The 13,853-nt window shown below is 39.2% G+C and overlaps 1 protein-coding gene across 7 annotated transcripts in view; it reads left to right on the top strand.

The window, feature by feature from the left end:
• The window catches only part of ITPR2 (inositol 1,4,5-trisphosphate receptor type 2), a 494,659-nt gene that overhangs the window by 439,398 nt on the left and 41,408 nt on the right, over positions 1-13,853 (top strand). For 5 of the 7 annotated variants that reach the window (XM_017507025.2, XM_017507023.2, XM_017507029.2 and 2 more), the window contains 2 exons: positions 8,126-8,286; positions 9,455-9,463. In XM_017507025.2, coding sequence (XP_017362514.1) covers positions 8,126-8,286; positions 9,455-9,463 — 170 coding nt within the window. Of the gene's footprint in view, positions 1-8,125; positions 8,287-9,454; positions 9,464-10,061; positions 11,750-13,853 lie in introns of those variants that run through there. The other 2 variants (XM_017507027.1, XM_017507022.2) reach the window with 2 other exon arrangements.

Here is a 13,853-nt window from a genome sequence, read left to right as displayed (position 1 = left end):
TCAGTCACCTATACATTCCTTTAAATATCACAATAACTGTCATCAGCAAATTGAAACATTCTTGAATCTCACTGTTAACTTCCCGCTGACCTTTTCTTCTCCCTCTGCTTACTTTTTCTTGATCCCAGGGTTCTATTTCTTTTCCCAAAACTGCTTAATAGGAGGTTTTGATTTTGCTATTGACCCCTTGTCTCTTTTCTCTGTCCTCCTCTTTGACATCACTTTTATGCAGATTACTGCCAGATATGTATGCTCAGCCCCAACCTTTAACCCAGGCTTTCCCCCTCTGTTTTAAGTCACTCACTGGACAGTTGGACAGGAAGGTCTTCCTGGCAGCCAAACTGGCCATGTCTGAAGCCAGTCCATCCTCCCTTTCCGTCCCCCTCCTCTAGCCCAGCTTTTTATTTTGATATCCATATTGCTATTAATAATATCCCACAGTGCCTTCAGTTGTCTGAGGGAACTGCACCATCACGTTTAGCATCTCCTTTTATCTCTTCCAGGTGCACTAGCTACCAGGCGCTAATGAATCTGCCTTCACAGTTTCACCCACATCCTTCCACACATTCCCACAGCCACATCTTAGTTTTTAAGGCTAACTCTGGCTCACAACCCTAAATGCCCTGCTCGGTGTTGCCAGACTAATTTCTCTATTTTGAATTAATCGTTTCCTTACTCAAAAAGCCATCAATAACGTTGTGCAGTCTATAACTCTGAAACTCGAATTTTCCTGGCATCTAAGCTACCCCACCATCTGGCCCCTTCTTTTTCTGCCTACCTTTCCCCCGTTGTTCTCCCATTTATAGCTTAAGTTCCAGGCCAACTACATTATTTACCTCTAACATCTCAGACTCTCCATGTATTCTTAGTTGTGGGAGAACAATTTATTTGGAATGCTCCAACTCCTGCACTATTGAACTCCTGCCCTCTCTCTGAGGCCCAGCTCTAATGCCATTGTTCTAGAAGTCTTCTCTGATCTCACACGTCTGCTCCTAAATTCCTCACATCACACTTAGCTATATGGCACTATGCATGTTTCTGTTATCTGATCACCTCTGCTGGGTGCCATACATTCTCAGATCATAGAAAGTACCTGAACTTTACAGTCAAGTAGTTGTAAGTCTGTACTGGTTCAGCATTCCAGCTATATGATCATGGCCAAATTTCTAATCATTCTGAGCTATTGTTCTCTCATCTGGAAAATGAGGAATATAATGCCACAGTTTGGTGTTGTGATGAGTATAAATGAGATCATGTATATCAAAATCTCTAGCACGAAGCTTAGCTGAGGGTTCACCCTCAACACATGTTAATTTCTCTTCTTTCCATTTTTTTTTTGCATTTGTAATGTGTATTGGCAAACATCCATAAATATTTGCTTAATGAATGAATATCCAGTAAGTCAGCCTCAGGCTGATATTGTCTCTATACTTACCTGGCTTATAATCTACAAAAAGTACTGAGATCATATATGCTGCAGACAGCAGGTGTGTTAATTCCAGGCTGCTTCAGATTTCGTCATATGTAGGGCATTGATTCTGTGGAGTGCTGCCCACAGGGTAATATCACAGGATGCACAAAGAGATATAAGATCAATATCTTCTGTTTTCTAGAAGCTTCATTTTTATTCAAAAATCTGAGGGAACACTAGATAATTTAACCTAAGAGTGAATTTATGATATTTTTATATTAGAACAAGTAGAATATCATAAAATAGAGCAAATTCAGTGTAAATATTTTTTTTTTTTTTTTTTTTTTTTTTTTTTTTTTTTTTTTTTTTTTTTTTTTTTTTTTTTTTTTTTTTTTTTTTTTTTTTTTTTTTTTTTTTTTTTTTTTTTTTTTTTTTTGAGACGGAGTTTCACTCTTGTTACCCAGGCTGGAGTGCAATGGCGCGATCTCGGCTCACCGCAACCTCCGCCTCCCGGGTTCAGGCAATTCTCCTGCCTCAGCCTCCTCAGTAGCTGGGATTACAGGCACGCGCCACCATGCCCAGCTAATGTTTTGTATTTTTAGTAGAGACGGGGTTTCACCATGTTGACCAGGAGGGTCTCGATCTCTTGACCTCGTGATCCACCCACCTCGGCCTCCCAAAGTGCTGGGATTACAGGCGTGAGCCACCGCGCCCGGCCCAGTGTAAATATTTAAAATAAAATAGAAACTTAAAAAAAATGGACAATTGGCCTCAGGTACTTTTCGCTGCTACTCCCTGTGACCTCAGTAATAGAAAGGTATACATTTTCTTCTCTCTTCCCTTTAAGGACCTTCAGCAGAAACATATAAGAAGCATTATTGTAATGTATATCTAGATATGCATTCATTCCTAGAAGCTCCAACCATACAAATGATATAATTCATCTCATATGTGTTACGAGAACTTAATTACAAGAATGATTTAAATTGTTGGGATGTTTAGGGGTTGTACTAGTGGTCCATAAAATAGTGACTCATCTAGAAATGGTTCTTGGTAAAGTTAGATGTAAAGTTGTGATCCAAAGAGGGATATAATACCACATAATAGAGGAGAGAGTCTCCACAGTAGGAGAGAACTGGCTCCAGGTGTGTGCCAAGGGATGCGCAGAGGACAAGAGGATGTAGATTCTGTGACAGGCAATGGAGCAGTTAGAAATTCCCCAGCCTTGAAGGCAATGTCCAGATGTTTGAAAGTGAAACATAACTCAGAAAACAATAGCTAGTAATCCAGAAGTTGGCCATGGGAGGGTAGTGATTAGCAGATGACAAAGCTGAGCAGTAAGCAGAGACACAGATTACCTCTTGCATCCTTATTAATTATTAATGTTGAGTTACTAGAGGCTGAAGATCCAGTAAGAAAGAGATGTCAAAAGACCAGGTGTGACAAAACAACAGAATGGAGAAAGAATTTGATTATAGGTCAGAATTCCTATTCTACGGATAGGGGTATCTTGCTGTGGTGATATTATCGTGAACTCAGTCATTCAAGTCAGAAAATTCAGAGTCATTATTGATTGCTCCTTCTTCCTAAATCTATACCTCTAATTGGACATCAGGCCCTCTCAAATTTTCATTCCAAAATGCCTCTTCAGTATCTCTGATTCATTTATTTAATTATTCTGTCAAATTTAGTTGCATGCCTACTGTTCTCCAGATACTCTGCCAGGTGCTGGTAATGCAAAAATGAGTCAGACAGTTAAATGGTAGAGGCTAAGATGGAAACAGACACATTTTCATAGTGGAGTGTTATGGGCCCAGAAGATCAACCAGCTGGTTGTGTCTGTGGGAGTCAATGGTAAAAGTGGGGGAGCTGAGTCTTGAAGAAGGAATACTTGGAAGGCAGAAAAGATAGTAGATGAAGGTGTCTTAGTGTATTTGGCAAATGGTGAGAAAGTCAGCATGACTACAAGAACTGTGCTGAGTGGAATGTCTTCAGTGACTCTTGCATGAGTCTAAGAATGGCTTCAAGTTTCCTGGTCAACAGGGACTTCATTAGCAGAGGTGAAGAAGAGGGCTCAAGAAACAAATTTTTGATGAGTTCAGTTTGACATGCCCACAAGCTATCCAGGAGAATTTATCCAGCAGGCAGGTGGAGATAGGACAGGAAGTTGAGAAGAAAGGTCAGTACTGGGGATAAAGATTGAGAAATCATTAGCATGATGATGGTAAAATCATGGGAATCGATGATGCAGCTTAGAGCGTAAGAATGTATCAAGAAAGGACAACCAGTTTTCCTCTTTTACATTTCCCTGGTGCCTGGGTCTTGCACCCTCAGTCTCTTTTCCCAGTCTTCCCCTGAATCCTGCCCCAGGAATGACTTGAAGTATAGCTCTGAATACGCTAGTCTCTACTCAGAAGCTTTCAGAATAGGGTAGGTACGGTAGCTTATGCCTGTAATCTCAGCAACTTTGGAAGGCCAAAGTAAGCGTAGCACCTGAGGTCAGGAGTTTAAGACCAGCCTGGTCAACGTGGTGAAATCCCATCTCTACTAAAAATAAAAAAATAATAATTAGTCAGGCGTCTTGGCACATGCCTGTAATCCCAGCTACTCAGGAGGCTGAGGCAGGAGAATCCCTCAAACCTGGAAGGTGGAGGTTGCAGTGAGCTGAGATTGCACCACTGTACTCCAGCCTGGGTGACACAGCAAGACTCTGTCTCAAAAAAGAAAAAAAGCTTTCAGAATAAAACACAGATGCTTTAGCCCCTTTAAACTTGCCATTGTTTCTGTCAGATGTACCATTTCATCTACATTTCCAAATGTTCCCTTTCAGCCACACCACAGTAATTGACATTCCCCAAACAGGTCATGTACTTTCATCTCTGGCTTTTCTATGCCATTTCTTCTGCTCAGATGGCGAAAGAACATGGGCTTTAGAGTCAGAAATATTTTTATTTAAACACCGACTGACTCTTCCGCTAAATAGGGGTATTAACTTGAGCAATTTATTGAATCATTCTGAATCTATTTCCTCACAAGCTAAAAGGTCAAGATTGGATTATTGTAATTATAATATCATATTTAGACATCTTTATAGTTGTCAGCATCAATAGGTGCTCAATAAAAATTAAGTATCTTTTATTACCATTCACCTCTTCTCCACTTACCATAATCATGTACTGAGGCTGGATTTTTCAAGCTTTATACCTCTTGGAAACCTTTTAAAATGATCCTCATCAGAGTTAATTTCACCCTTCTTTATGCTCCCCTGGCAGTTTATACCTCTTCAGAATATAACACAAGTTGTCTGTTTCCTCTACCATATTACAGATTATTTGATAGTAAGAACCTTATTTTTATAGCCCTATTACCTTGCAACTGGTAGATGTTTGAATTGAATTCTAGGAAAATCTACTTTAACATATTCTTTCTTTTGCTTGTTTTTCTCTCTTTTGTTTCTTTAGTTTGTTTTTCTCTCTTCTGTTTATTTTTTAGTGTTTTGCTGTTGTTGTTTATAGCTCTATTGAGATATAATTCACACACCATAAAATTCACCCATTTAATATGTACAATTCAGTGGTTTTTAGTATATTCAGAGTTATGCATTCATCTCCATGATTGATTTTAGAACATTTTCATTGTCCCAAAAACAAACCCCGTACCCTTTAGGTCATCATCCCTTCCCCAACCTTCCATGTCTGCCTCAGCCCTAGCCATCCACTGATGTACTTTCTGCCTCTGTGGATTTGCCAATTTTGGACATTTTATATAAATGGAATCATAATATGTGGGCTTTTGCAACTAGTTTCTTTCACTTAGTATGATGTTTTAAAGGTTCAAGTTGTAGCAGGTATTGGTACTTCATTCTTTTTTATTGTAAAAAAATTATACTATCATATGAAGATACCATATTTTATCCTTTCGTTAATTGATGGACAGACATTGGCGCCATTTCCACTTTTGGCTATTATGAATAATGCTGCTATGAACATTCATGTACAAGTTTTTATGTGAACATACATTTTGAGTTCTCTCTAATATATACCCAGGAGTGAAATATGCTTAGTTATATGGTAACACTCTGTTTAACCATTTGAGGAATTGCCAAACTTTTCCAAAGCAGCTGCTGCACTGTTTTACATTTCTATTAGCAGTATATGAGGATTCTAATTTTTCCACATCTTTGGCAACACTTATTATTGTCTGGTTTTAGTTATAGCCATTCCAGTGGAACAATATTTTAGTAGTGAAATATTCTTAATTCAATCAATCACTATTTAATTGAGTGCTAGCTATGTGCCAAACATCATTCTGAGCTATTGGGACCACTGGTAAAGAAAAGAAACAAATATATCTGCCCAGGTGGCTCTTATAGTTAAGTGGGAGGACTTACCCAATACATAATAAACATAATAAATGTTTATCCAAGTTCCTGGATGAAATAAGATTTCTTTTTTTCTTTGCTGATTATCAGACAGCATTTTTCTTACACAATAATTTTACCTCTTAGAGATGTGATCCAGTTTAATTTAACAACTTTGATATGACTACATTCAACCTATAAGGAGGTGGTAAGCACTGTAAGAAAAAGAGAGGAAAAGGAAAAAGGTGATCAAGAAGGTCACCAGAAGGGAAGGGACGGTTTTATTGTTCAGCAGGGTGATCAAGTTAAGCCACACCGAGAAGGTGAGATTTCAGCAAAAACTTGAAGGTGAATGAGTTGGTTTAAGAGATGTCAGTGAGAAGAGTTTTGTAACCAGAGGAAGCAATGATTCCAAAGGCCCTGAAGTCCAAAGGCCCTGTGCTCAAAAAAAAAAAAAAAGGAGAGTCCAGTGTGGTTGCATGGGAGGTAACAAGGGAGAGAATAGTAAGAGGCAAGGTTAGCATGGCTATGAGGCCAAGTCACATAGGATTTAGCAAACACATATTGCATGGGACTCATTTTTACTAAAGAATTATTTATTGTTTATCTGAAATTCAAATATAACTGACCATGCTGTACTTTATCTAGCAACTCTACTTGGAGGCACTTGTAAGGACTTTGACCTTTATCCCGAGGTGGAGAGGGAGCCATTGCTCGGTTTACAACAGAATAGAGACATCATTTCTCTTAGGTTTTTAAAGAATCATTCTGGCTGCTGTGTTGAGCATGGGCTAGGGAGAGTAAAGATGGAAACAGGGAGGCCTGGGAGTCTATTGCAGTAATCTACATGAGGGATGACAATGGCTCAGACCAGAGGGTGGTAGCAGAGGGGGGTGAGAAGTAGTCAGATTCTGGATATATTGAAGGTAGAGCCAAACACATTTCAACATGGATTGCATGTAATATGTGAGAGGCAGAGAGGATTTAAGAATGATATCTTGGCTTTTGGCTTGAACAACTGGAAGAACAGAGTTGCCATCGAATAAAAGGGGAAGACTGTGGGTGAAGCAGGTTTAGGGAAGAGAATTGGTTTATTTGGGCATGCAGAGCTGCTGATAGGTCATAAGATGAGGCATAGCCATCAGCCTGCAGAATTTATGGCATTTTTCATACAAATATCCAATAATGTAAGTAAAAAGTCATCCCCTTTGGTGGGGATGGATTTTTTACTTATTGTGCTTAATATCTTATTATATAAAAAGGGTCTTGAGGCTAGGCAACATTGTGAAGCCTCATCGCTACAAAAAAAAAAAAATACAAAAATTAGCTGGATATTGTGGTACATGCATGTAGTCCCAAGTACTTAAGAGGCTGAGGTGGGAGGATCAATTGAACCTGGGAGATTTGTGCTGCAGTGAGCCACTGCACTCCAGCCTGGGCCACAGAGTGAGACTCTGTTTCGAATAAATAAATAAATTTTTTAAAAGGGTCTTCTACATTCCAGAGTGAACTTACAAAAAATGCTTAGAGAAAGAATAGCCAGGGTTGGATTTCAGTTTCCTGGTTTCTTCTTCAATATCTGAGCTATAAAAACCAAGCTGAATCCCAACATCCCACGTCACTTGGCACTCAAATTTATGTTTCCATAGATGTTTTCCTTCATCTCTAATCATTTCTTTTCATGTATTCTCTAACTATGAGAGAAAATAATTTTATTATTTAGATTGTTTCTTTACTGTACTTCTGAAGGCTTGAAAATGTGCCCTGGACATGGAACGGATCACCCCCTCCCCAGAATGCCTGGAACACGGTACCCTAGAGGGCTGGTGAAGTGTGAGCCCTCGCTGTCCTCAGCGTGTGCACGGCCATCTCCCCTGTGCGCCCTTCACTCATTCCAAATGGTTTTGAAGGGATGACTCTCTCAATTCCTTCCCTCTTTTAATCCAAGTTCCTGGGTAAAATGATATATTTTTTTTCTGTCCTGATTAGCAAGCATACCTTTTCTTGCATGATCATTTTTACCTCTTTTTCTCAGATTTGTGGTACCGTTTAATTTGACAATTTTGATATGGCTAGATTTAAAATTATCTGCAACTTTTATATCTATTATAGGACTATGCATTTCCAAGGATCCATGGGGAAAAAATAAATGTTAGTTGGGAAGAAATCTATAAACGATGGCCTCTTTCCTGGAGGTCTTATGTACTGTGTTGTTTTTAATCATAACATTTTAAATTGGCACACTCTTACAGACAGCATTCTTTTACAATAATTATTATGTTTTGTTTTTATGCTGAGAAGTAAGTACTGATTAAATGACGAATTACATATATTGTGTTGCCTGTGTTTTGCAGGACTTGAGAGAGACAAGTTTGATAATAAAACTGTTTCATTTGAGGAGCACATTAAGTCAGAACACAATATGTGGCATTATTTGTACTTTATAGTCCTGGTGAAAGTTAAAGACCCAACAGAATACACTGGACCTGAAAGTTACGTGGCTCAAATGATTGTGGTGAGTGACCAGGTTTTAATTTGTGACTATATTGCATTTTGTAGGCTTTCATCTTCTCTACCCTACAATCCTCCCAAAATATGAAGATTGTAGCAATCATTTTTGTTAACATTGAAATAAGCCTATCAGTCATTGGAGAACATCTACACTAAGTCATTGGTTGCCAGTAGATTTCTTGGTTATTCAAACCAAATTTGAGTCTCCAGTGCACAGATGATATTTACTGGATTCTCTGTGCAATGAATGACTAGTACTATCTCAGTGATGTCCATCACCTTCTGACCTCATGCCTTTTATCATTGCTAATGTCCTACTTCCTGAAATCTGGAATTTTCCCATTGTTAAATATGAACAGACAATTCATACCTTAAGGAATCCCTTGAATTTCAAAAATCAAGAGTTTAAGAAATTAAATTGTGTTTGGGGAGAGCACTGGTTTTCCACCAACACCTTCTTAGGATTGATTTACTAATGTTGATGAATTTGCACTGGTCCTGCCAAGTCCAGTTGCTTATAACTCCTCAGTGAGATCAGGACACAGGGTGTGATTGTCCATGATTTGAAGTTTCTTCTATCTCATAGAGAATTAAAGTAAATTGGCCCAAAAGGGAAATTAAAGTTATAACTTTAGTGTATACAGATATACATTTAGTGAGTGGTGTTGGATCTGATTTAAATTTTTGCATTTTTATAATTAAATATAGCTATATATTGGATATTTTTTCCCCAAAAAAATTATCTAACAAAATTGTGTTCACCATTTGAGAAAGAGGCCTTAGATGACTCATGGTCCTCCTTGCTACTTGGTCCTAAGGATAACACTTAGCAAGCGCCAATGTTTGCACCAGTGTTGCAGTGTCAACAAGCTTATCATCTACTTAGGATGAGACTATGCTTAAGGAGCAACCAAAGAACATTTTTGGAAGATAACATATTAATAATTACAAGTTTGTATAGTCATAATTTACCTTTCCTGCCAATGTTTATGTGTCACAAGAGAACTACATGTAAATTGTATTTTTATATTTCGGCATTTTCGTGCTTTGTTATTAATGACGTGCATTTTATTACAAGCTGTTTTCTCTGCATTATTTATTTGACAATGGGCAGAACCTAACATTGTTTGTCTTCTCCACTTTTGCCTTTCTGCCTTCTCCTTTATAATCAGAGGAAAAAGGTAATCATTTTAAGGATATATATTCATGGCCATCATTTATACTTTCTTGATCTCATTTGTGAAAAACATTTTGTTTCTGCTTGCTGGGGGGAGAAGCATGTAAAGCATTATATTTAAAATGTGACCTCACGTTGCTGTCTTTTATCAAAGTTTGAGTAAGTTTAATCAATATACATTTATTATGCTCCTATTATATGCCTTGGATGAATAGATGCTCGGGTATACACTAAAGAGTATGATATATTTCTCCTCTGCCAAGGAACATACAGCTTAGTAAGAAGAAGAGGGGAATAACAAACCCAAAGTAGAAGATGCCAGGCTCTGCAAGAGAAGTCCAAATGAAAGCCTGTGAAGGCTTCCAGACAGGGAGTGGCATCCAGTGAGAGCAGGTGGAAGGAATTGATGGGGGTGGGGTTGTAATATGCAGGAGAAAGGATGGGGAGTGTGTATCTATAAGAGGGAGGAGCCTAAATAAAAGCATAAACATGAGACTCTCAGGGGATCTTGAGTTGTCCAATTTCACTGGCACATGGTCCACTTACAGGGAAACTCTGAGAGATCTGACAGGAAATGTAGATCAGAACTTTGAATAAAAAAGGGAAGAATTTGGATGTTATTTCATCAACAAAGGGAAACCTCTAAAGTTTATACCTAAGGGAATAATGTGACCTAGGCAGACAGGCAGGCAGAGATGTGCAGGCTGGTTTGGAGAGGAAAAAGGGGAAGTCAGAGATGGAATTTGGCAGCAGATGAGATTAGGAGTGAGGACATGTGAGGAGCAGGGGAAGTAGAAGAGAGCAAGATGAGCCTCAGATGCCAGCCAGTGTGAGCCTGGACATTGGGAGAAAGGTGGTGGGTCAGTTTCACATGATGTCTTTGTTAGGGAGAGAAGCTGGTCAGAGAAGTCTTGTTGATTTTGAGGTGAGACTGGAGGCCATGAGTCATGGGTTGGGAGGAGCAGGGTTGGGGCAACAACTTGAGTCTTGGAGCCTGGAGGATTAAGCTGTTGCTCTGTCATTCATCTGCCGGGTGGTCTTGGATTTCATGGATGAGTGTTGAAACCTGCCTAAGCCTCTGCCTCCTCATCTAAATGGAGGGACTGCTACATTGCCCACAGGAGGGTTGTGGACTCAGTGAGATGATGTATAGAAAGTGCCTCATAGGGTGCAGGGACTCTCTCCGTAAATGATAGTTCCTTACCGTGACAGTCCACGTAGAATGACCATGGAAGCCGTCAGATTAGAGAATGGTGAGGAAAGGGAAGGAGGGTGAAGATAGAAGAGAAAGTTTGAGACAGAACCCAGGGGACCCCCATTCAGGAAAAAGAAGAAAGACAAGTGAATAAGTACAAAAGGAGACAACAGAGAAGGCAGAAGGAGAGCCAGGAAGAGGAGTATGTCCAAAGCTGAGATGAGGATTTCAGTGGCAGAGTCTAGCAACATCAATTGCTGCAAAGAGGCTAGAAAGAAGAGGCAGGTCAAAGCCTTTGGATTTGATGATATAGAAATCACCAGGTGACTTTTTTTCACAAGAGAAATCTGCTGTGAAAATGTTGACCCATCTCTAGCCTTAACATTAAAAACAGCATTTTACCAGGCACTTGTGCTTGAATTTTTAAATACCCAACTACTTATCCATGTTTCTGCCCAGCCTCTTCTGTCAGAGGCTTCTCCAGAGCCATGACAAGAGGGAGAAGAGCTTACAAGCTTATTCCAACATGAAACGTTTCATTTTCATCCAAGAGAACAGGCTCCATTCCTGAATTTTAATGGCCAGGAGAAGGAAGGGTGATATTCACTTAGGCCTGATGGAAATGAAAAGTTGTTTGCATGGAAGGTTATTTCTGGAAATAGCCTTTTTGGAAACATCTAAAAACCTGTAGCTGAAAAATCCATTTCAGAAAATCTGTTTCTCCATCCTCTGTGGAGATGATGGCGTTGTGACTATCTTCTTAGAGAGAGAGAAGATTTTGTAGCATGTGGAAAGTTGAAGTACATCAAGTTCAATTCAAAGACTGTTATTTCTCTTTTTTTTCTCCACTCCTGAGCAGCTACTCTTCAAAGTTTGATAGGAAACCTTCCAGGCATTTTCCTGCCACTCTTATTTTTGTTACTTAAAAGTAGTTTCACTTAACAAGTTGATTATGTGCTTGTTTATCAATACGGTTTTGGAAGAAGTTTAAATTTCTTTATAACTGATGTTGCTTTTACTCTTACGGATTTATGGAAAGGAAAATGTGAAAAGTCTTTCCTCATATTAGTTCACAAACCAACTCATCTGAATCATGCTACACTGTTTATGTAAATCTGATTTGTACCTTGGGACCCTTAGAAAATGCCTCCTACCTTCTGGGGAAATAGGAAAAACAAGAATAGAATAAGTTCTGGACGTTCCTCCCTCTGTATATATTTTTTTCCAGTGCTTCAACTTCATTACCATGTCAGTAAGGAATATTTATACTAATAGCCATTAACACACTGTGTTAGTCTGTTTTGCGTTGCTGTAAAGGAATACCTAAGGCTGGGCAATTTACAAAGAAAAGAGGTTTATTTGGTTCACAGTTCTGCAGTATGTACCAACATGAAACTGGCATCTGTCTGCTCAGCTTCTGGTGAGGCCTCAGGAAGCTTTCACTCATGATAGAGGTGAAGTAGTAGTAAGTGTGTTACATGCAAGTGAGGGAACAAGAGAGAGAAGGAAGGGAAGTGCCATACTCTTTAACAACTAGATCTCAAGTGAACTGATAGAGTGAGAAATCACTCATTACTGTAGGGAGGGCACCAACCATTCTTGAAAGATATGCCCCCTTGACCCAAAAGCCTCCTACTAAGCCCCACCTATAACACCAGGGATCAAATTTCAACACGAGGCTTGGAGGAGACAAACCATATCCAAGCCATAGTACCTCAGTTTCTTTATTTGTAAAATTCAGATACTAGGTAATATTGTATCTATTGATTACATTTTAACATGAGATTTGGAGGGGACAAATATACAAACTGTATCAAACATACATTTTTAAAAAAGTAATACATTGCTTCTCAGAGTTAGACTCACAGGAAACACACTTGTGTCTTTGTATCCATCCAATGATAGGATCAAGGGTCTGAAATATTAATCAAAACTTAAAACTTTCTTACCTCTGCCTTCAAATACTTATCTTTTTTTGTTTTGTTTTGTTTTGTTTTTTTGAGACAAAGTCTCACTCTGTTGCCCAGGCTGGAGTGCAGTGGTACAATCTTGGCGCCTGCCAGGTTCAAAAGATCCTCCTGCCTTAGCCTCTCAAGTAGCTAGGACCACAGGCATGCACCACCACACCTGGCTAATTTTTGTATTTTTAGTGGAGATAGGGTTTTGCCACATTGGCCAGGCTGGTCTCAAACTCCTGACCTCAAGTGATCTGCACCTGCTTTGACCTCCCAAAGTGTTGGGATTACAGGCATGAGCCACAGCACCAAGGCTTGCCTTCAAATTCTGAACCAATCTATGTAAATAGCCATTGTTTGATTATTTGAATTAACATAGAGGGCCTTCTAGGATATCGTTCAAGGAAATGCGACTAGATCAAGGTATTTTGGGGATGTATTTTCTTGTTAAGTAAACCCTCTTGTTTGATCAAAATAATTGATATTTTGAGCTAGTATTTACTGGGAATGGAAGGTAAGAAGGAACCATACAGGAAAGTAAAAATAATAAAAGAAAATTTAGAAAACTAGAGGAAAAGATATGAAAGGAGAAATCCTCTATTCTGTACTGATAATGGCTTTTGAGCATCACTAAGCCCCTTTGCTTCTCCCATTAAGCAAAGGATGTCATGACTGAGGAGGAACAAACAAAATAGACATCATTAGAAAAAATGTCCAAGACTTTTAGATGTTTCTCTAACATTTTGGGGACATTTTCAGATTGTTAGTGTTCATTTGCTGAGGCATATTAAGGGATAGTTACTACTTAATTTGACAGACAGCAGGATCCAAACCAGAGGAATGTATAAGGGCAGGTGCCATGCATGTCCAGGGAACTACTGTCTCCACAAGTATTCTGGCAGCACTCGGCTGCTAGTGAGACCTGGCTGGCCACCCTCCCCCTGTCATGGCCATGGGTTTTCAGGAACCATTTGTTCTTTTTACGGCATCACAGTTTTCAACTCTTCTACTTGTCTCTTGACTAACAGCTGCATCCTGACATTGCAGCAGTGTTGAAGACAATTTAACTCATATTTTTGTTAACATAATAATTGTCTGTCTTAACCAAAAAATAAGTTTCTTAAAAGCCATAATCGGCCGGGCGCAGTGGCTCACACCTGTAATCCCAGCGCTTTGGGAGGCCGAGGCGGGTGGATCACGAGGTCAAGAGATCGAGACCATACTGGTCAACATGGTGAAACCCC

This window comes from Cebus imitator, unplaced genomic scaffold (genome assembly GCF_001604975.1).
Source record: "Cebus imitator isolate Cc_AM_T3 unplaced genomic scaffold, Cebus_imitator-1.0 Scaffold367, whole genome shotgun sequence".
Classification (NCBI taxonomy): Eukaryota; Metazoa; Chordata; class Mammalia; order Primates; family Cebidae; genus Cebus; species Cebus imitator.
The sequence above is the reverse complement of the archived record's forward strand: the minus strand, read 5'-3'. Positions and strand labels throughout refer to the sequence as shown.